Source organism: Exophiala aquamarina, assembly GCF_000709125.1.
Source record: "Exophiala aquamarina CBS 119918 chromosome Unknown aczIA-supercont1.1, whole genome shotgun sequence".
NCBI lineage: Eukaryota > Fungi > Ascomycota > Eurotiomycetes > Chaetothyriales > Herpotrichiellaceae > Exophiala > Exophiala aquamarina.
The window spans coordinates 3,571,500-3,597,442 of NW_013550587.1; the positions used below are offsets into that span (position 1 = coordinate 3,571,500).

At 49.7% G+C, this 25,943-nt stretch overlaps 8 protein-coding genes across 8 annotated transcripts; 4 read left to right on the forward strand and 4 right to left on the reverse strand.

The window, feature by feature from the left end:
* Positions 1 to 2,376: 2,376 nt before the first annotated feature.
* On the forward strand, positions 2,377 to 4,639 carry A1O9_01271 (uncharacterized protein; the record flags this gene model as incomplete). Its single annotated transcript, XM_013410430.1, has 13 exons — positions 2,377 to 2,582; positions 2,650 to 2,732; positions 2,846 to 2,882; positions 2,932 to 2,981; positions 3,042 to 3,073; positions 3,124 to 3,192; positions 3,254 to 3,630; positions 3,687 to 3,792; positions 3,848 to 3,921; positions 3,987 to 4,094; positions 4,147 to 4,272; positions 4,346 to 4,399; positions 4,471 to 4,639. 13 exons carry the CDS (start codon positions 2,377 to 2,379, stop codon positions 4,637 to 4,639), a joined length of 1,491 nt encoding a protein of 496 aa, XP_013265884.1.
* A 705-nt stretch (positions 4,640 to 5,344) lies between these two features.
* A1O9_01272 (uncharacterized protein) lies at positions 5,345 to 5,944 on the reverse strand (the record flags this gene model as incomplete). The annotated part of the gene is made up of 1 exon (XM_013410431.1): positions 5,345 to 5,944. One exon carries the CDS (start codon positions 5,942 to 5,944, stop codon positions 5,345 to 5,347), a length of 600 nt encoding a protein of 199 aa, XP_013265885.1.
* A 2,072-nt stretch (positions 5,945 to 8,016) lies between these two features.
* A1O9_01273 (uncharacterized protein) lies at positions 8,017 to 12,115 on the forward strand (the record flags this gene model as incomplete). The annotated part of the gene is made up of 4 exons (XM_013410432.1): positions 8,017 to 8,054; positions 8,224 to 8,323; positions 8,358 to 9,321; positions 9,417 to 12,115. The coding sequence occupies 4 exons, from the start codon at positions 8,017 to 8,019 to the stop codon at positions 12,113 to 12,115; spliced, it is 3,801 nt and encodes a 1,266-aa protein (XP_013265886.1).
* Positions 12,116 to 13,222: 1,107 nt separating this feature from the next.
* A1O9_01274 (uncharacterized protein) lies at positions 13,223 to 13,758 on the forward strand (the record flags this gene model as incomplete). The annotated part of the gene is made up of 2 exons (XM_013410433.1): positions 13,223 to 13,568; positions 13,682 to 13,758. The coding sequence occupies 2 exons, from the start codon at positions 13,223 to 13,225 to the stop codon at positions 13,756 to 13,758; spliced, it is 423 nt and encodes a 140-aa protein (XP_013265887.1).
* A 642-nt stretch (positions 13,759 to 14,400) lies between these two features.
* A1O9_01275 (uncharacterized protein) lies at positions 14,401 to 17,316 on the reverse strand (the record flags this gene model as incomplete). The annotated part of the gene is made up of 2 exons (XM_013410434.1): positions 14,401 to 14,756; positions 14,826 to 17,316. The coding sequence occupies 2 exons, from the start codon at positions 17,314 to 17,316 to the stop codon at positions 14,401 to 14,403; spliced, it is 2,847 nt and encodes a 948-aa protein (XP_013265888.1).
* Positions 17,317 to 18,246: 930 nt separating this feature from the next.
* On the reverse strand, positions 18,247 to 19,309 carry A1O9_01276 (uncharacterized protein; the record flags this gene model as incomplete). The annotated part of the gene is made up of 2 exons (XM_013410435.1): positions 18,247 to 18,295; positions 18,345 to 19,309. The coding sequence occupies 2 exons, from the start codon at positions 19,307 to 19,309 to the stop codon at positions 18,247 to 18,249; spliced, it is 1,014 nt and encodes a 337-aa protein (XP_013265889.1).
* A 2,622-nt stretch (positions 19,310 to 21,931) lies between these two features.
* On the reverse strand, positions 21,932 to 23,200 carry A1O9_01277 (uncharacterized protein; the record flags this gene model as incomplete). The annotated part of the gene is made up of 1 exon (XM_013410436.1): positions 21,932 to 23,200. One exon carries the CDS (start codon positions 23,198 to 23,200, stop codon positions 21,932 to 21,934), a length of 1,269 nt encoding a protein of 422 aa, XP_013265890.1.
* Positions 23,201 to 24,038: 838 nt separating this feature from the next.
* On the forward strand, positions 24,039 to 25,498 carry A1O9_01278 (uncharacterized protein; the record flags this gene model as incomplete). Its single annotated transcript, XM_013410437.1, has 2 exons — positions 24,039 to 24,070; positions 24,118 to 25,498. The coding sequence occupies 2 exons, from the start codon at positions 24,039 to 24,041 to the stop codon at positions 25,496 to 25,498; spliced, it is 1,413 nt and encodes a 470-aa protein (XP_013265891.1).
* Between the last annotated feature and the right edge of the window lie 445 nt (positions 25,499 to 25,943).

Sequence of the window (25,943 nt, forward strand, 5' to 3'; positions counted from 1 at the left end):
GACCTTGAAGGATTCTGTTCCATTTTGCCCACCCGTTGAAAATTTTGGCTGAATATCTCTTTGCTTGGTCTTTGGCTTCTCTCAAGGTAATGGGATATCTCGAATAAGTGCCTTTGAGTACTGCTGGATCGCCAATGAAGGTCATTTCTTGGGGAGGCTTCACACCGCGTTTGCAACCATCCCGTGTTACAGATTGTTCGCAGTTGACAAAGGTGGTGGTTGGAACCAACTGGTTCTCTGTGATTTCTAGTATCCGCTTCTCAATGTCGGAAGATATCTTGGCGAGAGGGACCTCCAATGAGGAGCGTATGAAAGGAAATGAAGGGAGAAGTCTCAGACCAGGAGTTTGCAGGTAGAGTGAGATTCTGTGTGAATGTGGGCCCTTTCAAGGCTGGCACGAAAACAACCACGTCAGTGAATACATAACCTGATATCTCTTCACCACCATGTCTGGCCATGGAGACTTGGCGTTTTAGGGGGAAGCGCAGAAATGGATCTATCTCACACGCTCGAAGAACTGGGTCTCGCGGCCGGGCATTTGGGGCATAGATTGTCTCATCATCTGCTGCATAGTATCTCGTCAGGACCAAATCTCAATGACTCAGCCTTGTCAAATTGTGCTTCCATAACGACGGCGCTTCCAAGTTGGAGCCTTGTCCACGACGAATATATTCATCGTGAGAATAACCCAGATTTGGGTCAAAGAAACATTTCCATGTCTGTATCACAATTTCCACCTTGAGAATCGCCGTGAATTGGACGCGGCTTGATGCTTCTGCCGTGACACTGAGCTGACTGACGGTTGAAAGCACCGCATAGCACGAGTGGGCGGCTCCTTGAAATTCTCGAAACCTGGCCTCATATCGATAAATCCTTGTACTGAGTGTTATCGGGGCTAAGCAGATCAATTAAGAAAGGCACCGAAGAGGTCATTCCCAGAATTGACCCACCCATCTACCGCCAGAGATTGGTCTTCCTTCAGTCCTCGCGTCAAGACTAAGGGAAAATTCGTGAAATGGTATCTACCTGGGCAAACTACCAGATGAAGGTAGTCGAGCTCGCGAGGGCTGCATCGCGCCTTGGCATTTGTCGGGGCTTCGATACGTACATACGGAAGAGCCTAAGGGAGTCGGCATTTGCTCTTGCCCCTTTCGCTCTTGCCCAACTGCCACCGTGTTAGCTCTTGCCCTTCGATTACAAGACTACTTACCGCACGTGACTGTTCAAACTCCACTTTAACATACCTAGGTATTTAGCCTCATATTCAGCGTGAGCCTCTCAGACCCGACAACACGCATTGGGAGGCGTCACAGATCATGAGATATTCTGGTATTCGACATACTGTACGGAGTAGGACAAAGAAGTAGAAGGACTCGGTACTTGAGTCCTGGGCAAAACGACGTTTGCGTCCAACTCGGCCGGGCTTGGTATCTCCCGGACTAATCAATCTCACTGCAAAGGGCATGGTTGTCAAAGGCCAAAAGGCTGATTTATGCAAGTTGGTTGCATGATTCCGATCATGGTTCTAGAACACTTCCGAAGGCCCCGATGCACTTTTGGGAATGGTCAGCCTCTGCTAAATTCCCCGGACTTTCTTGTCAATCACACCCCATGGTCCAACTAAGCTAGGAAAATCCACTTTTCTCACATACAGCGATCCCTTGGGTCGTTAGTGTCCAAGAATCGTTCGCCCTGCTTCAGGCCTTCTTGAGCAGGCTACATCTCAGGCAACAAACATGCATGCATATGTTCTCCAGTGCTAGACAGGATGTCTGAGTTATCCCGGAACATCCGCTCACTCTTGGTGTCCTCCCATACGTCGTTGAGGTCGCTTGCTAAGGATGTGGCTGTGAGCTTCCTGTCTCATAAGCTCGTTCCCCGACGCCCAGGGTTACAGTAGAGACGACATCCACGAGAATTCAGACGGAACTCCCTGCTGCTTGTCGGCTCATCCGTCTGTTCACGAATGAGCTGAAACTAGTATTCTCGCTAGCCATCTCATCCAAGATACAGGATATTGCCATGCCCCAGCCTTCGTTACGAGCTTTTTGGTCTGTCCAGAAGGACAGCGATGCCGAATTACTGCTCCCGAACCTAGAAGTTGCTATCCCGACATGCATGCCAACGTGTATGTCCTGTCCCACTCACCTTCTCGGCAATTCAATTTCGGGGTGCTTCCTCAACTTGATCAGGCAATAGATGACTACTGCAGTCTTGGAAACAGCCTTGACGCGTGCGAGACAGGGCTCTTCGGATCCGAAACGCTGAAGCACGCAGTCTCATATTGTATATTAGGTTACCTGGACATCCTAAGATGGCCTCATCCACCAAACCATGCTCCACCTCTTCTCTTGACTTGAATCTACCAATATCGAAATGGCTTCTGAACAACTCGAGCAGGGTGGTGATATTAAACTAGTGGCTAGTAAGGAGGAAACCCTTGGAACAGATGTACCCATTGGACATGGACTCGACGAGCCTGCTCAGCGTTTTACTGAGGGACAGACCAAAGCGCTCCTTCGCAAGATCGACATCCACATGATCCCATACTTATCTCTTTTATATCTTTTGTCATTCCTGGAGTGAGTTGGCCTCATCGTAGTTTATTGACTGCCTTGCAGATGCTGATCACGTCATTTTCGATTACAGCCGTACAAACATTGGCAATGCAAAGCTATTCGGGTTAGAAAAGTCGCTGGGTCTCAAGGGCAATCAATACAACACAGCTCTATGTAAGTTGCGAGTCGTATAGTTTGAAGGGCGTTGTAGCTGACCGTTTTCACACAGCCGTCTTCTGTGAGTTATTATTGCGAAACTTTCAACTCCCCCTGCTTACTATTGGTAGTTGTTACCTACATCCTCTTCGAGGTACCATCCAATATGTATGGTCAACTGGTTGTCTTTTGGCGTCCATGTAATAACAAATTCCAGGATTTTGAAGAGATGGCGAGCATCCATGTGGTTCCCCATCATGATGATTGGTAAGAGAACCTGAAGGACTGTGAAACATGGTGATGAACACCCCTGACTTTAACTTTCAGCCTGGGGAATAGTTATGACACTGATGGGACTGGTAGGAGAAACGTCCTAAAGAATGGTGTATTGCTGCTAAAATAGTCTCAGGTCACAAATTTCCATGGTCTTGTTATTGCTCGTATATTTTTAGGGCTCGCTGAAGCTGGGCTTTTCCCGGTTCGTCATCACTCTTATTCCAAATTCTCTCCGTACAGGCATGCTAAATGACTGGGATCAGGGCGTCAGCTTTTACATCACCCTGTGGTACCGCCGCCGCGAGTGCGCCTTCCGAGCTGCTGTGTTCTTCTCCGCAGCCACGGTTGCTGGCGCATTCGGAGGTCTCCTGGCGCGTGGAATCAATGAAATGGACGGCACAGCCGGAAAGCCAGGCTGGGCCTGGATTTTCATATTGGAGGGAATCATTACCGTCGCCGTGGCTTTCTCTGCATTCTGGTTCATCTACGACAGCCCCCGAACAGCTAGGTTCCTGACGACTGAGGAGAAAGACGAAGTCGAGTATCGGCTGGCACATGACACCGACGGGCTTGCAGACCACTACGACGGCAAGTTTATGTGGGATGCGTTCAAAGACTGGAAAATATGGCTACAATGCATGTAGGTGGTCCCTTTCCACGCCCAGCGATGAGGAAGCTGATACAGGAAATCCACAGCACGTACCTTGGAATGGTCACCCCAGTGTACTCATTTTCTCTCTTCCTGCCATCCATTATCGCGGCAATGGGTTACTCTGCTGCCAGATCTCAGCTTCTCACAGTGGTCAGTCTACCCGCCAATGGATCTGTAGGCTTAACTAATGCACACTGATCATCAGCCTCCCTACGTCTTTGGTTGCATTGCCACAGTCACTGCAGGATACTTGAGCGACAAGTATAACAAACGAGCTTCGTATGCATTGCTTCCACAATAGCGATTCCTTTCCCTGTACGCGGACTGGTCACTAACAAACCCAGCTTCCTCCTCTTTCACGGCAGCATAGCGCTCGTTGGCTACGTCCTGCTGATAGCCACTCGCGTCCCCGCGGCTCAGTATATCGGTACCTTCTTGGCAGCATCAGGAGTGTAAGACTGTCGTTCTTCCCAGTGAACAAAACCATCGCTGACATGGTCTTAGATTTCCAACGATCCCGATCCTGGTCATGTGGAATGGCAACAATATCGGCGGCAGCGTTAAGAGAGGCGTCGGCATTGCCATGCAAGTCGGCACCGGCAACTGCGGTGGTATCGTTGCTTCATTCATGTACGCCAATTTTGCTACGAACCCTTCAACGGCGTCCAGGCTACGAAAAGGCAACCTTGCTAACCGAAACCAGCTATCGCAACCAAGACAAGCCCCGCTACCTCGTCGGCCACGGCGTGCTCATCGGGTAAGCATTCATTTACCGGGCAGAATTTTCAAACCACACCTCAAGCTAACCACGCGCCCTCGTTTCTACAGATTCATCTCCATGACCGTCAGTCTCACGATCATCCAATACATCGTTCTTGGAGCGATCAACCGTAGGCGAGATCGAGACCACCCCAAGCCGGAAGCCTATACCCAAGAAATGAAAGCGGCGGAGCGGGATCTAGGTGATAACGCCAGCTTCTTCCGCTTTACCCTCTAGATAGTCAAGTAATATGTAGGAGGCCTTCCGAATTGTAGGATATCTATCACAAGGTTCTAGAATGGAAATCAGAGATCCTCAAGATATTTTGGAACACAACTGCGCTCGAATGTTCCAATGGGATGTCGGGGTGAGGCAAGAAGATAGGACATGCAAGATTGCTGGAGCTAACCTCGAAGCTCTAATCAAGGACAGCGAGAATGGTGTAGCAATGTACACGTCCAGAAACGACTGGTTCGACCTCCGTGAAACATGAGCAAGAATCGTTTCTCTGTTATCTAGTGATCGAATTGAGCGGGTCAATCTATGTGTTGGGTATACTTCGGGCTTAATTAACTAGGAAATGTATGAGTCTTTGTCGAGAAGTTCGTGGCCCACGCCCGTCGGCATCCTTGATCCGGCGAGGTCTTTTCTTGACTACTTTGTTCATGGATGTGATTAACACACTCAATGCTTGACAGCGCGGTGGAAACTACTCGATCAAGCGTAAATAATCAAAGTGTAACTAAGGAAATAATGCCATTGCTTCAGCTAGATATAAAAACTGTAGAGTACACTGTGGCTCTCTCCCAAACGCCTTTGCACAAGAGATTTACCAGTCTCCAACACGTTCTGCAACTGAGATCACCATTCATTTCTAGCATGTATCCATTCACTTGTCCGTCCTGCTTCTCCAGCCGACATTCCGTCAGGTGGATCTCGTGGTCACGTTGTAGCTGGGGATTTTCCCAGGTTGAACCTTACCAGGACGCCGTGTTGAGTCCTCAAATGCCTTTGGACAGCATCTGCTCGGGTTGATGAGTATTTGCAGAAGCGACATTTAATAGAGTCCTTCGCGCTATGGCGAGATTTCATGTGGCGGTCGCACCCACGCTTCTCTGCAAATGAGGCGTCACAACCTGGAACAGTACAGGCATAGGGTTTTGTGTGTTTGAGCAGATGGCGATTGAGTTCGTGTCTCTTCTCGAAGCCCGTTGAGCAAAACCCACATTGATGACGGGAGTCTGAGAATGATAACTCCGTAGTATTTGGAATATTGTCTAGCTGCGGGAAGAAGTCCATACCGTCATATGTGTCCATGGGGGTATCCACAGGGAAGAGAGTGAAGTCGCCATCAAAATCGTAATCGTCGAGGTAGGAAGGGTTGTTGAGGATCTCCCAGTCAAGTTCTACCCTTCTCGGGGTAGATTCCAGGGATGCTAGTTCTGGTGAGGCATTAGAAAAGGTTGATGAGTATGGGGACGTTGTTGGTTTCTTCTGATGGGGAGCTGATACTACACAGCCATGATGATTTTGTTGTGCCATAGTGTCTGTTATGTTGGTCCGGTAGAGGTCAATCGACGTATTCGAACCTTAGCGCGCGGGAGAGTATCGTTTTAGACTGAGTTGTGGGAATTCGCTCTCCGAAATAGAGAAATTTTTCACCAGATTGATGTATGCCACTGTGCGCGTATGCGTGCCCGGTGGCGGATTCTGAACAAAGGCGGTGCAGTCGCAGTGCCAGTGTTGCTGTTCATTCTATTGACTTTGACGCCTGCTGAATATGCATCACTGGTGGGTTGATTGTGAGATTGGAGAAACTCGGAGAGGCTCTTCCCCAGGGAAGATGTTTCGTGCATGTGGTGGAGGTTGGTCAGTTCCAAGAAGCGAAGATTTGAAGTGCAAAGATTTGTCTTTCTACTTTCTTCGGCTCGGAATCTCGGGGAAGGTGGACTGAAGGCGGAAGATCCCAAAGGTGTCGTGGGGTTGAAGGGCATGTCATACAGGCGACTGTCAGTTGTCCTCATGACATGGGCAATATCAGACAACGCTTTTAATTCGTTGTCTGATGTAGTCCATGTCTTGAAGCCAACTAACAAGGTTAATTTGCCAGGTGTTATATTGGCAGCAATACCACTTTCCTCAAGAATATCAGTTGATGTCGACTGGTTCATAGGGAAAACCCTGGGCTGCCAGAGACTTTCGTAACGAGAGCTGGAAATCAGGCGCTGTGGTGACAGTATCTCAGGTGCCATGGACGCCGGTGAAGAGGGAAACCCCAAGTGGCGCTCCTGGTTGGCTGATGTCGGCGCGCTTATTGAACCCTGCTCGTACCTTGTGTCCAGCGACTTGAACGACACTGTTTCCATTGGATTTGGGAGTGGTGCGTGAATCGACCCACTACCCCTGAAGAAATAGTCGGGGAGCCTCTGAATTGTTGATTAGCTTGATGGCCAATTAGTTGGGTAGACCCTTGATGGGTCAAGGGGCCTCGCAGGAAATACCTCGGCTCTGGCTGGGGATTTGTTCATGAGTAGGTGTTTGTAGCACTGACATGTTCCAAGAACCTCGAGAATCCTACCATTTCCCTCCACTGGTCCACCTGAAGATTCAGCCATCTGCCCCAGAAGCCAAAGGTTGGCGAGCAAAAAGTGTCCAATACTCTGGTCCTGAAAACCCAACAAGACAGTAGACGGTATAACCATGCGCTATACTTCGTACAGGGGAAGAGAGATAAACCAACTGGAAGAGAGTAGAACGAAGAAATCAGGCGGTAAGGCTGGGAGAGCTGGACTTTTGAAGGAAGTGAGTCAAGGTGGGGTTTAGAAGCCGCAAAGCAAGCACGAGGGGGCGCAGCAAATCACAGCCCTTGAAGCAGTTTGTGGCCTACAAGTGTTGTGATATACCGGCGTTCCCCGGGGGCGGTGCAGACTTTGGGGTTCTCCCATTGGCTCAGAAAAGGCGCCACAGGCTACTTCGGAAGGAATCCCCGATATGTGTAGAGTACCATTGTCGGCCACAATTCTGTGGCGCAGTCATTCCTTCCATTCCTCCCCTAACTCTTATGACTGTACGGAGTGCTTCGTGTAAGTACTCCATACTAATAGAACGTTAATGCCAGTGGCTACTCAATACTCAGAGTCCATTATCTCCTTCTCTGACTAAGTACTTTGCAGATGTCTTGTAGGAAGTCGGAAAGTCACAGCTATCACGTGACAGGAGCCCCAGATCACATGCCAATAGGCCTAACAAGGCTGGCGCTGTCTGCCTACAACAACTGCCTATACAACTTCGCGTTGACTGAAGCTCCTGTTCACAAACAGGAAATTGGGCCTGATAATGATGAGTTGTCAGATTGCCTATCGACTTCCTTTATACAATATAGCGAACTGATCTTGCAAGAACCCTGTCATTATGGAAGCATTTACACCCTCCAATGCAGCCACAGTCCTCCCAGGCAGGATGATCGTGCGTCCTGAACTCAGAGTTCTAAAACCTCACCTCAATGGGGCAGTCTGTGGGGCTTAAGCTCTTGCAACCTGAAAGCAGCTAACCTGACGCTACTGGTGAGTGCATTGAACAAAGCTAGGTTATCCAAACCCCGGCCGCGAACGGGAATGGCAGTGAATCGGGCAGACAAAGATGCAGCGCCTAGGTATGTAAGCTACCAGCTTCAAAACCCTCTTGAAAGCCAGATGTGTATCTTCTCGTGAGACAATACCACCCAATGTTCTAGTCATGAGATTGGGTTTCGGAATTTGGGTGTGCCCATTGGCGCTGTTTCCACATTCTAGAGCTGATCAGCCTAATAATTCAACCACCAGCTCCCCAGCTGGTAAAACGATCGCCTCATGGATTGCTCAACTAGATTTTCCAAAAGCGATCTTTGGGTCCTATAACAAGCAGCCATCACTTGTTCAGCAGGTAATTGACATCGCAGCCGTTACTTTTAGTATAGTCTACTGACAACCTAAAGCCACAACCAATCATCAACGATGCATACTACAATTATTCTTTCCCCTCTAATCTTACTGACCCACTCTACATCAACCAAACCGTGCCCAACAAGGTGAATTTCCCGTTACATTATCCTATCCCGGAGAACACAGACCCTACAAAAGCATTTTACCAGTCCATCGATACAGCAGTCCTTGTCATCAATGGATCTGCTGGCATCGGAGGAAACTGTTCAAGATGTGTGAGCGTGATCACCGCCGCTCAAACTGTTGCTCGCCTTGCGCCCGGCAACTTCTCTGATGCATTGATCAGACTATGCCAGGCCGTCAAGTTTAAGCCTGATGCGGATTGTGAACAAGATTATGCCACAGATAAACCTGAACCTGCAATGTGGGCACAAGTTTTACAGGGGGCTGATGTTTTGGGAAATGACGGCAAATTCATTTGCAATAGTATGTTCGGTCAAAGTTGGTGTGAAAAGCCCAAGCCCCAGCAGGGTACTCTCAACTTCGACACAGATAAACCTCCAAATGCTACGGCCCCACGGTCAAATGGGCAGCGAGTAAAGGTTCTGCACATTTCAGATATCCATCTTGACCCTCGCTATACTGTTGGTGCAGAAGCAGTTGACTGCCCTTCAGCAGGTTGTTGTCGTACGGACCCGAAGAACCAAACCAGCATCAAGAACCCTGCACCGTTCAGTGGTCACCCCAATTGTGACACTCCGCTATCTCTCTTGGCATCGGCGTTGTCTTCAGTTGCACCTCTTAGCGGGAAGGACACCACAGGAAAGGGTGATATAGACTGGGCCATTTTCACGGGTGATCTAATGCCTCGAGAGAGCGCGAAGTACCGAAATGACAAGTACCTCGCATATGTTCAGTCCGCAGTGTATCAGGTGATGAAATATTTCATACCTCAAAACCCGGTGTTTCCCGTTCTGGGCGCCCTTGATGCTTTCAATGGTAGGTTTCTATTGCATAAAGCTCTGCTTCAAAAGTTGAACGCTTACTGATCATACCGAATGTAGAGGAGCCTTCAGTCCAACGTCCTTTGATAGGTGATATGCAGCAATCGCAAGTAAACAATTACGGCCATATGAAGCGTATAATTGATGCATATAACTGGCTGTCCATAGAAGAGAGCGCTTCAATTGGACCTCATCGCATGGGTTATACTGCTAAGCACCCTAAATATCCGCAGCTACGAATCATTGCTCTCAACACAAACTTCTGGGCATTGCAAAATTATTACACTTATGTCAATACAACGAACCCACGTGATTCGATCATCCTTTCTGACTTGATAGGCTGGCTTATACAGGCTGAAAAGGCCCAGGAACGTGTTTGGATTGTTGGACATGTTCCACCCTTTGCTGAACAAACCCTTCCAGATCACTCAGAAGCTTTCTACCAAGTCATAGAACGTTTCTCGCCTCATGTCATTGCGGGGATCTTCTTCGGCCATCTGCATACAGATTCTGTCAATATCTTCTACAAGGCTGGTGGCAAAGACGTTGCCAAAGAGGATAATGTGGCGGTGGTTTCTTGGCTTGGCCCATCTCTATCTCCAAAAAGTGGGCATCCCTCATACAAAGTCTACGAGGTCGATACCGGAGATTTCAGGGTCTACGAATCTCGAACCTATTACACGAATAGCTCGAATCTATCTAATGCCCCCCGGTCTCAAGCAAATACGGCCACGAACAATAATGGACAAAACGGGAGTGCCAACGGTCTAGTGTGGGAGCTTGGCTGCGATGCCAGAGAAGCATATGGGAAGGCTATCAATTGGCCGTCTAACAGTCCGCTTAACGCAGCCTTCTGGCACAGGGTGGGGACTACAATGTTGCAAGCGACCTCGTCTGACGGGACCAACTTGGCGGCAATATATCGCATGTTCAGGTCAACAAGTATAGATGGGAAAGGAGTAACAGGACCATGCGATGCAGCTTGCGTAAATACCACAGTATGTCGTATGCGATCAGCCAAAGAATCTCTATGGGAGCAATGTGGCAGTGATGAAACTCGAAAAGAATGGAAAGGAAACAGTACATCTGTTTCTACGCAGACTTCTGCATCGTCTAACGGTAATTTGAGTATCACTTCTGTGGCACCTACCAAGCGAAATGTGGAATCGAGCGGAGATCACGAAAACGATATCTATATTGACTACGACAATGCTGCCAATGAAGAGCAACAACCCAGTGAGCCCAACTTGCACAAAAGATGGAGATCCAAATTCTGGTCAAAGGTAGCCGCTGCTGCAGCCCAAAATTCCCAAGACCAGGGTCAGTCTCCCCGAACCGCTACATCAGACCATGTCAATTACACGAAAGCTATTACAGGAACTTCGACAACGACTATGACCGTCTCGATGCAGGGCGGATCTAGCTCGATTGCAAAACGGACAGCGAAGCCAGGACTTGATGGACCCCACTCATTTCCCGCTGGGCTGGACGCTCGTTCTGCTGAGCCTGAGCCAACCGCTAATCCGGATGACAAAAAGTATACAGAGAACATCCTTCCAGCAGAGCAGACTAGTCTAACCAACTGGGGTTCTGGTCCCCTTTCAGAAGCATACAGTGCGAGAGGAGGGCTCACATCCACTGGTGTCCAGCTGCTAAATATGGTCATATCTGCACAAAGCGCAAAGACTTCATACACTATCATTCGCCCAAATGAGGCCACTGCCCGTGCTAGACTAGGTCGCGATTTGTTACAAGAATCTCAAGACCCCATGGAGGCGGCCGCTCCTGCTATTGTTGACGACAATGGATCTCCCTCGGGAAACTATGGAGCACATGATCAGGAGGGACAAACCCTCATTGACAATGTTCAGATCCCCGACCAGCCACATCAGAGGAGAGAAATGACTCTTGCTAATTCTCCAGACGCCACAACCACTGCTGCATCAAACAGTCACACCGGTGGGGCTTCAGAAGCTACAAACCCGCCTTGGGACTTTCCAATCTATCGGCCTGACGAAGTTCCGAATGGCCAGATCTTGCAGCGAAGGTCATTAGTTGGCGGAGACGGTGGAGCCATGGCCACGACTACACAAAGAATACCTCCTTCTGTGGGCCAGGCTTATGAACCTGAAAATCCATCAGCGGATATTGACGTATCAGAGGTTTCAGGATGCATGGAGAATGGGGATGGGGTAGATTGCGAGTCAATCGATAAGAGAAGCGCAATGCCGGACCCAAAGGAGACTAATTTTCTTGATCTAGCCATCCAAAGGGATCGGATCAAATCTGCCAAATCGACCTGGAAGCCCTGGACAACGAATACCCAAGTCGAGGAAGCTACATGGATTGCGCCATGGGAATCTGGGTATGATGGAGGGTTCAAGAAGAGAACTGCTGCGCCAGACCCATCCGCTCTACCGGAGCCCGACCCCGGCAAGAAGCTCCTTGATCTCTGGTCGTCGAAGTTAAGCTCGTTGTCAGCAAGATCAGCAGCTGAGGCCGTAGCCGCCGGACCCGCTCACGCAAAGCGATCTGCAGAGCCTGAACCTGAACCCGAACCCGAGCCGGGGAACAAGCTCTTCGATCTGTGGGCGTCGAGAATGAGCACGCATTCCGCAAAATTAGCGGCGGAAGCCACAGACCCCCCTCACGCAAAGCGATCTGCTGAGCCTGAACCTGAACCTGGGAACCAACCCATCAATTTCTCGGAGTTCAGGAAGACCGCAGCACCCCCAAAAACGACAATTACAGGCGTTGGCGAATGTAATTTCCTCCACAGGAAGGGGTAGGTGGAGGCGTGGGAGGCTATTCATAGGGAAATTCATTGGTAGATGGGGATGTCCCACGAGGCATCCCTTTTGCTGATGGTAATGGCAACTATTTTGTGGGCGGTAGCGGTAGCTATCGTGGTTGATCAGTGAGGCTGAATCCGGAAAAGGTGAACAGGGTCCATCATTTCGGAGGCCACCATCCACGAATATGAATAGACTGGTGAAAAAGTTGTGAATTCTTGGGATATTATCGTTGCTATCCGGGCATTGACAATTAGTTTTATTAGAGTCGCATTTTATCTCGTAATATCATTTTCCTGAATATCGAAAGTATATTGCCTACTTTCATGGTCAACTAACTGCACAATGATCTTTGCAAGATCGACCACTCAGGCCTTCCAACGATACTGTACCGGGCTTATATGTCTGACCTCGATCAAGTCCCACAACGCGATAATAGTCCCAGCTCCACCGTTACACACGGACTCAAGGAGAGGGGAAATAAAGGAGGATGGTTTTTGAATTCTAGAGGGATCTCGTAGGCATACGTCAATTGTGAGAGCTGGGCTGCAAATACCGATCCTTATTCTTCTTCCTATAATAGACCTGGCAACCACCGAAGGGCAAGGGAAACATCAATTCTTTCAGATTGACTTCCCCCACTCAACACATACATATATAGCGTCGCTTCGGCATGTACGGAGTCATAAGCCGGGCGCGAGGTCAATTCCCTCGGCAGGCTGCCGCATTGCAACATGGCCGGCCCCACTGGTTCCAACCGTGAACCTAAGTTATTAATCAGTATTTATCCGCTTACTTTGCCGCTTCCACATCACTAGACACCCATCTAGATATCTACGAAGCGGAATAACGAGAGGACAGACAATTCCGACTTCCTTTTGACACACCATTGCGCCCAACAGCCCTGATCTAGCACAAAGGTCAGCTGCTGGCTCCAAAGGAAGCATTTTTCCGCCTGCTCTGCTTACGACAGAGTCGATAACTGGACAAGTCCTAATCCGATCCAATCTTCCCACCCCGGACCTTCAGTCTATTTCCATTTCCCCTTAAGCACCAACAGTACAGTAAATCGCCACCAGCCACTCTGCTCTAGCGACTCTGAACATGCCCATAACAGGCATCGCCCACATCAACCTGACTGTCCCTTCGGGGACCCTCCCTCTGGCTACTGAATTCTACAGCGGAACACTCGGCCTCACACCTCGGCCCGTCCCCCACTTGCAGAGGGACAGCCTGGCGTGGTTCGATATCGCCGACTCAGGCCAGCAGGTGCACATCGCGTTCGGGAAACCGTCGGACTTCACCGGCCCGGACTCCAGCCGCCATCCGTGTTTCAAGCTGAGTGACGGCGAGGCCTTGTTGGAGATGCGGAGGAAGGTGTATGAGCATTTCCAGCGGGGTGGTGAGAGCGCGCCGAAGGCGGCGGATAAGCCTGGGGATGTGGATTCTGGTGAGTTTTTGGCCTTTGCCTTTTGAGCGTTTTGGATATGATCGCGTGAACCCTGGTTGGGGGTTCGAGAACGATCTAATGATAGTTATACTAACGATGGGGTTTTCTATCAGGCGCAAAGGGAGTTGAATATCCACAGCGGTTCTTCGCGCGCGATTATGCGGGGAATAGGTTGGAGTTCAGCCTGTGATCGACGGCACCATGACGGCTGTGCATGACTCAGAGTCAAATGAACAAAAATTATAAAATCAACGAACTGAATGGATTTATGTATGGATGCTTGTCTTGGTGGCCCGTTGGCGTGGTTTGGGTCTAATAACGACGTCACCCCTTCAATGACTGGTTGCTGGATGACCGGTTTGAATTCGCAAGTGGACCTGAGGAACGTGCAAGGCCTGGACCGGAGCTGCAAATGGGAGGGCAGGAGAGGAGGAAGGGGGCTCTAGCTGACTGAGCAAGTGTGAAAACCTTGGGGTGGCTGGATGGATGCGAGGAGTATGCGTGAAGAGCATATATATCTGAGAGAGGGGGGGGGGAGAATTCCAATGGACATATCGTTTTGTCAGGAAGAGACATTACTGATGCCTTGTCTTGGATCACTGTTGTTTCAGGGACGATGAAAAACTCACATGAGTCCCTGACTCCTGAGATCTATCATACACCCCGTCCAGTCATAGTCATCTGCATTTTTAGGAGGCCCACTTCACGCCTGCGACTTAGGGCCGATTGGCGTAGCAGCCTTTCCCGTAAACCATCCTTGCAAAGAACCAGAGGCGTTCCTGACCAACATCGAAGTCCTCGACCACTGTCTCCAATTCTCGAGTATCTTGCACTACATAAACTCGATGTCACTGGAACCATTGCCATTCAAATCGAGATTCTCGAGCTTCCGTCGTGCGTCGTCGTCCGATGCCGCCTTGTTCGACACTTTGTCTATGGCCGAAGATGGCGTAGATTCCCGTTCCTGGTGGCGGAGTTGTTTTGCTTGGGAATTGCTGGTGACCTTTACCTTTCCATCGTCGCCTACACTGACATCGACACCCATGCGACTCAGAGCATCACCACCTGATGGTCCTGGGACCACTTCTCGTGCTTCGAGGCTGGACACTAGCTTCTGATTCTCGGGATTGCTTTCGAGGAGGAATTTCAAGCACATGACTGCGTGCTCCTTGATGTAGGGATTGCACGCTGAAGGAACATAACGATCAGCATCAGAAGTCTAAAATTACTCCACGGAGGACAGAGGAGGCCACATACCATCATATTGTGTGCAGCTGAGAATAGTTTCCACACCGCCGTATTCACGAATCTGATTCTGCACTGTTGGAGACTTCCAGACTAGACTTGATAGCACCAGCACGATGAGTTTCTTTAGATTTCGCCACTCAAAGTCGGCTGGTTCCTCAGTCACGGCAGGTGGAGGGGGCGACATTGGCGGGGAATCAGGTTGCTCGACTGATGCTAGGTCCTTGTCCACTGTGGGCAGGTCGTATGGTCTTTCCACAGCGACAGGCGCTACTGAGGATCGAGGTTGTTGCTCAGACTTAGAACTTGAGCCATTGGCTGTGGGGGTTGGAGGAGGCATCGACTTGGTAAGTGCAACCTTGCCAATACTTGTGTCGAGCTCTTTGATCAGGGTAACCAGATCATAAACAATTTCCCACTGCACCAAGAGACGTTTCCAGTCATTATTTTCCGTAAGCACAGCGAAGAATTCCAGGAATTGATAGACACCCTCGTACACTCTCTCCATATCCCACAAGTTAAGTGGAAAATCCTCAGCCAATGCACGACCGGCTCGAATTTGGCCTTGAAGGTAAATGAGAGCGCATGTCTCAGGAATGATGTTGCCGCGGAAGACAATAAAGATGTATCGAACAGTCAAGACATCCACTCTGCTCAACGGCGCGGGGATTCGTGCCTTCTGGACGGGTTGGTTATTTTCCTGGACAACAGTGGCAGGACTGTACTTGGCGCGAAAGATGTGTGTGAGAATCTTGACAACAACAGCCTGGGCGGGAGAGATGATATCTTTCGGCTGTCCAAAGTCGGCATAGGCATGCGACATGAGCCCATTTTTGAGAATTGCCTCCATGATCTGGACCATCATCTTGAAGTAGAATTCATCATCCGGAAGATCCCAAGCGGCAATGAAGATCAGGAGCTCCCTCAGAACATTTCGGCCAGCTTCTTGTGCAAGTAGGATATGGCATCTCACAGCCTGCATGTTCTTGACCCCTTGCCGAACAGCATCCTTTGAGCCAAAGCTGTCTACGATGCCGGCTTGGATGATCATAGGCAAAGCTTCGATTTCGGTTGGCCCCAGGACCAGAGGCACATCAGTCAGAAGTCCTCGTTCTTGGTCACCGGTACGGCCATAATCATCGTCGTCTTCCTCGTCATCTTCTTCCTCTATACTGTCTTCGGCACTCTCGATGATACTATCATCAAGATCTCCTTCGTGTTCTGCTTCAGCACCGTAATCTATCATACCATTTTCGTCTATCAATGGTCCAGATTCGTGTAATCGCGCCATGAGTTCATCCTTCGCTTCTTGCAAGGTTGCAGCTGCAGATTCTGCGGTCCTCGGCATAGTCAGGTCATCATCGGTCATAGTCTGGCCGGATCCCTTGAAATCACCGTACGCAGAAATGTCTGGTAAATTGCTCCAAAGTGAAGGTCGGGCTCGATCACTGGCTGCACCATTGACAAGGGAATGAGGCTGGTTTGCTTGATCAGATAATGCTAATGATGGTGTAGCATCCTTAGCCAGAATCCGGGCACGCAGTTCGGCACCAACTCTCAAAAGTGCATCAGGGTTGTCGTCAAGTTGATTTGAGGTCAGACCGGACGTAGCCTCCAAATCGCTTCTGATTTTCTCCATCAGAACTTTGGCAGCCTCTTGCGTTTGCTCGTCCGGATCCTTGTTGGTGCTCATCAAGTCGAACAAAGCATGGACATCGTCGATGCTGTAGCCAAGATTCCCATTGGAAGCAGGTTGTGCGCCTTCTGGTAGTTTCTCGACCACGGCTTTGATTCGGTCTTCCTTAGCCGCATGAAGCTTCTCATCAATTTCCAGCTCTTGCTCATCCGCAAGCACGAGCTCATCACTGTCTGCCGTTTGAGATTGTCCAAAGAGATCCAGCCACAATACTAATTTTCTCTGCTCGTTGTGCATGATAAAATTGTGCAAGAATTGAAGACAGGTAATCAATAGTCGCTTGTAGAGATTGACCACCTTTTGCCATCGCTCCTCATTCCTAGGATTCGACTCTCCATCAAACCCTCTGGCCGTGACTCTCACACAAACATCGATGAGTTTGAGAATCTGTTGGTCGAATCCTTTCTCGGAGGCCAAGTTCTGCGCCTTTTTGGTTGTGGCAAGGAGGTTGCGAGCAATGGTGCATAGGTCATTTAGACGTTCAATATCCTTGACGAGCGAGAGGTAATGCGAGGCTATGAGGTCTGAACTACTCCCATTGAAACTCAAGGCTGGAGGATTCTTCCAGGCAAATGAGTGTTGCTCGAGGGCGGGGATCGCGACGGAAAGGACTTTCGTGAGGCTCTCCCACACTCGAGGGTCGAAGCCGAGGGCAGACCTCACATCGCTTTCTTGGTGGGACTTGTAGAGAATCTGTTTGCCGGCGACGAGTAGGTGGTCGAGTCGTTTGTCGTCGATCAGGCCTCGGTTTTCATAATGGCTTTGTGTGCCTGCCAAAACAAGCTGTAGTAGTAGAGTAGCACTCATACTGATATATAGACCTATTCATACTCAATGTGATTATGCTGCATGGAAAATGGACATGGGTGCTAGGAATTGCAGATGTCACCGATCTTTCGTAAAATATTCTGTGAGTGAGGCTCAGAATTGCGTGGACTGAGATCGGCTTACCTGCCTTCATCCCGGGCAAAGGCCTCCGGGAACTTTCGTGCCCAGCACGTGACCTGATGACGACGAAGCCCACGATTGCACGTGCGGTCGTCAAAGGGGACTGGGACTCTGGAGACATTTCCTGTGAAACAAGTAACCTTTCAGAGACGAATCATCACCTATTTCATCATTCATTTTCAAGCTTCACACAAACAGGAATAACACGCCAACTGAAATCTATGTCGTCGACCTGTTGGGGACGCTATGTATATATATGTAGGAGGTTGTCCCAGCGCTGGTGCTCGCACGGAAGGCCGAATCGGGAAATCGAAGCAACCCACGTGACTATTCCCTTTCGCCAACAAAAGCTGCATTTTTTTTTCCATCTTTTTTCTTCCTTCATACAAACATTTCTGTTCATATTTCTATCGTCCTGAGAAATTCGACTAACTAAACACCTACCGATGCGGCTTTGGCTCTTAATTGTCGTGAGGTTCAACCCAAGGTCTATTTCCAGCCAATGGAGCAGAAAGCTCTGGGTATGTCCAACCAGATATCAATGCCCTTCCATTTCGAAATCATTTCTGACCGCGGCTGCGCCATTGAAATATATATATAAATGTCGTCCCATTATTCAGTCCTGAAGCAGGTTTCCCCGTGCTGCGACTGTTTTCAAATCCATGTTCACTTATGGATTTCTCCATTTGCTCACTATGTTGATCATATGGTATTGCGACTCGGTACGATTTCTCGTCTCTTTTATATTGATGGAGTTGGTCTCCTCCTCGTTCTCTAGGATCAGATTACTTAAGCTGTGATCAGCTTGAGGTAATCGGCCACGATCAGGGTGATCATACTATTCACGAATCAGTATGGACAGTTTGCGATAATGAAAGGACACTTACGCATGAGGCGCAATTCTGACGTAGTAGGTACCGAATCCACGATAGAATCTCAACCAACCTTCATCACGAACCACCTTTTTGGCGCAATCAAAGAATCCAGCGTAAGGGAGTTTTCCATCAGGACCTCTCTGTCGCTTCTGTAACCTGGTCTTGACGAAATCAAAAGGCAAGCTAAAGAACGAGGCAAAGAAACCGGCAATAGCAGACGCGCCAAACCTGTTCGCATTTTCTGACAGTTGAGGTGCGCGAGCCTTCAACTGTGCCTTGGACTCGGCAAAGAATGTGAGCTGACCAAAATTAAGCGCCATGGCACGGATGACGGTGGGATATGCGCCTGCCCAAAGAGCAGTTATTCCTTCAGCCTTGGCAATCCGCGTGAGAGCGTCAAATACGGAACGATAGTTTGCTCTGGCTTCCTTTGGCTTGAGGCCATCGGATTGCATGCGGATTAGAGCGAGATCAGCGGGATTTCCCACCATTGCGGCAAGACCACCGGCTGTGAGGCCAGCCGCCCCTCGTTCCAAGAAACCAATTTTTGTGCCATTTTGCTCGGCTCTCGCCTGCAGCATATTTTGGAAGGTGTCAAAGAAGCCCAATCTTGCGGTGGTATAGACAGCTTGTCTCAAGAGACCTGCCGAGAGACCAGTGTACAAGTCTAGAACTTTACCTTGAGCAATGATATCCTTTGTGATGCCAATTGCTGAAGGCTTTGGTCCCGTCTTTATGCCTTCTCCTGCCAGTTGTAGGCGCACTTTGACCATGTCTATGGGCTGAATGCAACCGGTTGCAAACATGCCTGCAAGACCTCCATTGACGAACGGTAGGGCAGCTCGGGTGAGTGGTAGATGAAGGAAGTCATTCTTTGCTTGCACGGGATGGTTCACCGCCTCCGTGGTCGCATTCTCGACTTTGGTAGCTGCGGTTCGTGCGCCTTCCTTGATACGGTTTGCAGTACTACCAGACATTGTTGAGAAGGTCGGGAGTGGCTAGAAATGACTAGACGGTGAAACGGGGTTCTGCATTGAATGAATTAGTGCGCCGGGTGCATGATTTGGGGATTTGTGGGGTATGGCTCCAGTGGTGGGCGAGGGGGCCGGGAATACGTACAAGCGCGGGGAGACTTACAATTGCAGAGACAGATGCAGAGACAGACCTGTCGGTAAGCTCGAGGGATGGGTGTGAAGTTATAGATGTGGAGTGCGAGGAGACGTTGTTCCACTGGAGCGAGCAACGACAGCAATGATCAGCGGCGCCCGCAAGCTCTGGTACAGGTATGACGATGTGGTTGCTCCGCTAACAACAATAGATTGATACACAGAGAGCTCACAGGGGAGCGATACAAACTGACAGAGAGTGGAGAGATGTAGAGCAATATCCAGAGTTGAGAAGTTGAGGGATGAGGAATTCAGAGGAATGAAGGAAAGAAAGGGTACGGATAAAGAGTCGGTGGAAAGAAGGTTGAGAGAGCACGAGGTAAGGCAGGTCAACTCCGCAGCTTGGAAGGCGTCAGTATGCAGTGTGCAATGTGCAGTGTGCAGCGTACTCCGTCCTCCGTACGAGGCACAGTGTGGTGGTGGTGGTGGTGGTGGTGGTGGAGCTGGTCAGGGCTCGTGGTCACTGGTGGCAGACAAGCACCCTGGTCTGGGATCGGAAGATTGAATGGGTTTGAATGGATTGAACCGTGAGCAAGGTGCGGAAAAGACAGGCTTCGTTCTACTAGTCAGGGAGTACGGAGTACGGGAGGTGTATTGCTGTGGAGGCGAACACAGCGCAAGGGTCAGGTAATAATGTGTGATCGAGGATTGGGTGGACTAGGAGTTGGGATAGAGATGACCAAGTTGAATGCGGGGAAATGTTGGCGATGGGACTTGAACTTGGCAAGCGGCTTTTGGTGAGTGCGAGCGAGCCTGGGTGACTTTGGAGGTTTGTTGTGTGTACGAGTGCTGTCAAGTTCCGAGTCCTAGTAACTACTAGTAACTCGTAGCGGTCGAAGTCTGACGTTGTTTGGACTCACTGCACGACCCCTCTGACTTCCGGGACCAAGGTTTCCCCTTCCCGGGCAAGCTAAGCACATACTGGTACTACGAGTACATACAGGAGGAATTTGTACGAACACCCTTGAGCTACTCGTGCAGCCCTGCCAGTGGGACTCGTACTTCGGTCCTTGACACGTGCACCGCTTCTGCTCTTACGCCTTGCTGGGCCCCCTGATAGTTTTGTTGATATTGAAAGACTCAACCCTCAGCATTCCAACAGTCCCACGCAAACGACCCCCAATAATGACTAACTCCACCGAGATGTTGGCATACCGAATACAGGGGCAAACAGTATCCATAGTCGTACAATAATCCATTGTCACATGCCACCGGCCAGGGAAAACCCCTAAGGCCGTGCCCATGTCGAATATGGTGCAGCGTCGGAAAGTGCTCTAGCCTCTGGGTCCATAAGATCAACGGATAGACTCGGGAGACCACATGAAATGATGAAACACCATTGATGTATGTGCCTAGGTAGTCACGGTGGATTTTCTGCCCGATCTCGGATATTCTTCCTACCCGCTGACTGGACGGAAGAAATCCTCAAGGCTGATCGAGGCTGTGGCCGGCAGGATTGTTGGGTCAACTAAGTTAAGCAATGAATAGAGGAGTAGAGGGAGTACGAGATTGCGTACTCCCCCACCTAGACTAAACCAATGCCTATGGCTTTTCACAGCATGCCTTTGGTCCCGGTTGAACGAAACATCAACGGTAAAATCGCGCATTGTGCTAAAGCGACCATGGTGCTCGATGTACGAGGCTGACTTAGCGTTCTGATGGGTTGCTTGCATTCGTCGCTAGGTCTTGTAGGTGCAACGCGCTCTGCTTAACATCGGGTGCTGGACAGAGGGGCCACGAGCGGCTGGCAGGCTGGTGTCATTGCCTGAAGAACGCGGTCGCTGCTTACGCTTAACTACTTCCATGCCTAATTAATACTTGACCAAGTCCTCTGGGGGAAGTCTGGCTTGACAAGAGGCCTTAACCCGTGGGTGTGTACTGGAGGCAATTCTACCGCGTTTGCTTTGTCCCACCTTCGACCTCTCCTCTCAACAAAGTAACAACTCGACGCAAAATTTGATGTTTATCCTTGCAGTAAAAGGTCCATGAGCATGTCATCTGCTTTCATTCTTCCATTGCCGTGGTTGGCGTTCCTACTAACTAGTATTACATCCGAGTTTAGACTGGAATAGCATTAGCCTCCCCGGGACTCTATGCTGTGGTTTGTGGGCTGCCAGCCAAGCCCGTCCGTCTCGAAGCCTCGGCCTCGCTCATCCTTCCGAGGACTCGCCGGAAGCAACCCGCAGTTCATCTTCCGTGATACACCCACGATCCGGCCTTCTTCATGCCAAACAACACTTCCGTCCCTGCTTCAACTACCCCAGGCGTTTTCCGTCCCTCGGGCATCTTTCGTCTTGTCAAACTACGGGAGATGCAACTGATCCACTACAGCCTTGTTGATTTCGTACGACACCAGTCGGCCTCATACCACTAGCTCGAACCTCGTCTTTTATTCTTGGCCTTGACCAAGTCTGGACTAAAAGTCATGCCCCATCAGGCTTTACCTTTCTCTTTCCGTCTTAGTAAAGACTTGACGTTGAATGGCTTCTTGATCTCCTTGATCCTCTTCAATAAATCCCTCATTTTCTTCTCGCGTTGCTCTGGTGTGATCATCGAATCGCTGCTTCCGGTACTGGTCTCGGCCTCGCTTGCGGTCGATGTCAGTGTAGATTCATGGACAAGCTTTCTGGTGTTGTCTCGCACAATGGCCATGTGAACGAGCTCCCATCCAGGAACACGTGCCTTGGCCGGAGCCGAGTCCTCGCCATGCTTCTGTTTGGGAAGTGCGATCTCCGTATCCTGCGCCTCAGCTGATCTCCACGGACAATACTCGAGGTGGTTGTCAACCCCGTCCAGCTTCTCAATAGCAGGCGGCGCACCACGGTACAACCACAGACCAAGTGAACGAAAGCAGTTTCGGCATTCGATGACATCGTCAGATTTTCGCTCCCAACCACAAATTGCTAATTTGAGAGCATTGGTATTTACCTCATCAACCGAGTCCGGACGAAATGACAACAACTCTCGTTCCCCGGCAATACAAGCTGAGGGAAGTGCTGCCACATTTGGAATTTGTTCGGGACGTATCATGATACCCTCATAGCGTTTTCTTGTTGCGGATAGAGCAGTGTTTGTATTCAGCAAGCCCTCTATGCGTTGTATGGAAGCGTCCGAACCGCGCTTTCGCCAGAGACAACTCTCAGAGTGTGCAGCGATGATCTGGTCCTGATATCGCGCGATGATGCCATGGTATACTTCGGCAGCCACCTCAAAGTCATCTTCTTGTTGTTCTGGTCCAACTTCGCCCTGCTGCTCACTTTCTCGGGTCTTTAGGAGTTGACTGTCTAGTGATAGATCAATATGTACTCGTGCCCTACAAGAGCCACAGGAAACAGTATCGGTGTCAACACACGTCCACCCTCTTTTAGCCCAGGCCGCGGCATTGATGGAGTCTGTCGAGGGCACATGCCACTGAGTGACATGCCGGAAGGTTTCCAGACGCTCTAAAAACGCTGTCCGACTTGCAGGTAGATAAAGTCCAACAAGGGAGGCAGTTGAGTTGGTAGCAGTAAGGTTAGATCTCGATGTTGGGGCTATGCGACGCCTCTTAGATCCGTCTGATGCATCATCGCCTGTCAATGATGTAGACTGACAATTGCGAGAATTGAGGGAAGTTCGAGAAGGGGATGTGCCAGTAGCATCAGCCAAGGCCTCCAGGATGCGGTCGAACTTGCGCTTCTTTGTTTCGATCGCGTACGACATATCGCATGAAGGAATGCAATTCGAAGCCAGTCGGTGAGATATCCAAAGCCGTTTTGGTTCCTCTAAGAATATCCGAGGCCCAACGTGCTGGTGTTAGGTTTTCCTATTCTGGTTGCGGATAAACAATGGAAGTAAAGGGCTTCGTTTTAAGAGTGGATACTCGGCAGTATTTGTACTGCAGAGCATACAGCAGTTCTGACCGCCTTCCCTCAGCCGTAAGTTTGCCAGCTGCCGACCTTGGTGTTTGCACCAACACTTCGTCCCGTATCTGACACCAACAACACAGGTGACTTCGACTTGTTCAATTATTAGAAAAGCCACTTTGATTTTTCGTTTCCATTTCTTCACACTAAATGTCCCATAGAGTCAGACCGCCCTTAAAATCGGGTCAGGTACACTATTGTATTAATATCCCTCCAAACTACAGGTCATATCTATTGGCCTAGATTCTGTGACTGCCTGTCTGCTGTGACCGTGATCATGAATCGTGAATCGTGCTTTCCATTTTCAATCAAAGGAACCAGCATTTCACTTGAAGCATTTACACAATTTTTACCATGATTTTCTTTTCCATCGACTCCAGCTTTGCCTCACACCATGTCATCTTTCGTGTCCGCCTTGCATGCCAGACTCATATCTGCTACTGTATTTGGCTACACTATCTTCCTTCTCCTTCTTCTTGTGAGTCTCCTAGCTCACAGGTTTGAACTGCTAAGCGCTCAATCTGTCGCCAGGTTGGTTCTCGGAGGAGTTCCTATGCTGGCTTCTGCTATTTTGGTTGATATCAGCGGGCTCAGGACTCACCTAGCGGTACCAGGGTCATATAAAATCTGATAGCATGGACGCACATGTGGCTGAAAACCTGGCTTGGTTGGTTAAACAGCCATCTCCCCAGGTTGTCTTTCTGACATATTTAGGACCAACATATGGACTCCGGTCAATCCCCCGGGCAAGATCGCTTCCACTTCGTCGTCTGAGCCACCACATCCCTGCCATGATTGGAATAAAATCAAAATTAAATCTTCTCGGGCCAGCTGCTTTCGCTCGACGATTATCGCTTCAGCAGAGCGCATGAAATGGCCAGCAGGTCCACGAAAACGAAAGAAGTCTCCAACACAATCACCTACGCACCGTCGCAAGAAGGTGCGCGTCGGTGACACGGAGGCTCCAGCTCCCAAAAAAATCGCCGAGACCTCTGAATTTGCAGCGTCGCCCTTGAAACCCCGCTTAACAACTCTCGCGAACTCCGGGGATGTGGTTGCTCTATCCAGTCCGATATTATGGCCCTGGAATTCAAACGAACAGAACGCGAACATCAGCAAAAAGCGTATTGATTCTAAGGCATTCTCATGCCCAAAGACGAGGCCTTCGAGTCTCGTGGTTGATGGACCAGATGAGCAAAAGAAGATCCAACCAATCGACGAACAACTCCCACATCTCCCCGCGCAGAATGAAAATTCCGACGACCTTTTCCTCGACAATCCCGAAGACGTGGAAGATTTCTTGGAAGCTGAAAAACAACTGACAGCAACTCTATCTCAACCTGTGAACTCACCTTCACCGCAGCCCTGGCAGACCTCATCGGGAATAGCTAGATCCCCCGAACGGCCAGATCTTGATTTGAAACTGCGGACACAACGGAATAGCTTGCCCATGAAACCTTTCATGCGCGAGGCCTTTGAACCCCCGCCACCATCTGCGAAGCTGACTGTAGCCCCCACTACTGTCGGTTTCTCCCCTCTGAAGCAATCACCAACGTGTTTTCGAATCGCAGAGGCTTTGCGACTGCTGAATCACGCTGACCCATCTCACACTATAACGTTTGAATTGTTCGCCGTGCTCCGTCCCACTTCTTGGACCATAAGAGCAGATGAGACGGCGAACCACGCCATTGAGATCTCGGATTTGTTCTTCCCTCGCCTTCCTCCAATACTCAGACTAAATATCGATTCCTCGCAAGTTCATTCCCTTTGGAAGACCCACTTCCCACCCACCCCACAGTCTCTTCACTCCCCCCAACAAAATGCGGATGAACAGATTCCTTACAACATCGTCCGTGCAATAATTAAGGCATGGCCCCAAACCACTCCATTGAGCCAGTTCGCACCAAGATCGATGGGAGAAACGGTTAGAGAAAAGTTCGAGATCAGAGTCATTCATCTTCGACCTTCAACCTGGGAAGAGATCAAAGCGACACGCACTCTCTTTGAGGCTCCTCACAGCCCTGTGAAGAATCCTCGTACAATACGTGCGAATAACCATGTTGCGAGTCAAATGAGCGAAACAACAGCGTTGTAGTGCTTCAAGCATTGCGGCGGTCTACCTTGTACCTGTAGTTCAGGTTGGTGAAGACTGGTATCACCAGCTGGGCCAGCTCCTGGGAACCAAACAATGTACGACCTTTCTCTAAGATGTACTTGTTGGTCCGATTAGGCACAGATTCGTCTTTGAACGTGACTAAACGACATGGCCCACTTTAGCTGTCCCTCAGAATTATGAAGGCAATGTCACAAGGTTAAAGATTTAGTCAAATATTGCTTTTACCAATGCTACCTGATGCCGCGCACTGCTCTTGAACCAGCTATCATCCTGATGACTTCCGAGGAATGGTAGATCCTGGCAAGGGTCTCCGACCTCTATACTTAGGTAAGGGAAGGAGCTGAGAGATCTGCGATCTCACTCAAAGGGACCTCGGTTTCGGTAAACAGCTTATGTAAGTTTCATGTTGCTACGCACAGGTAGG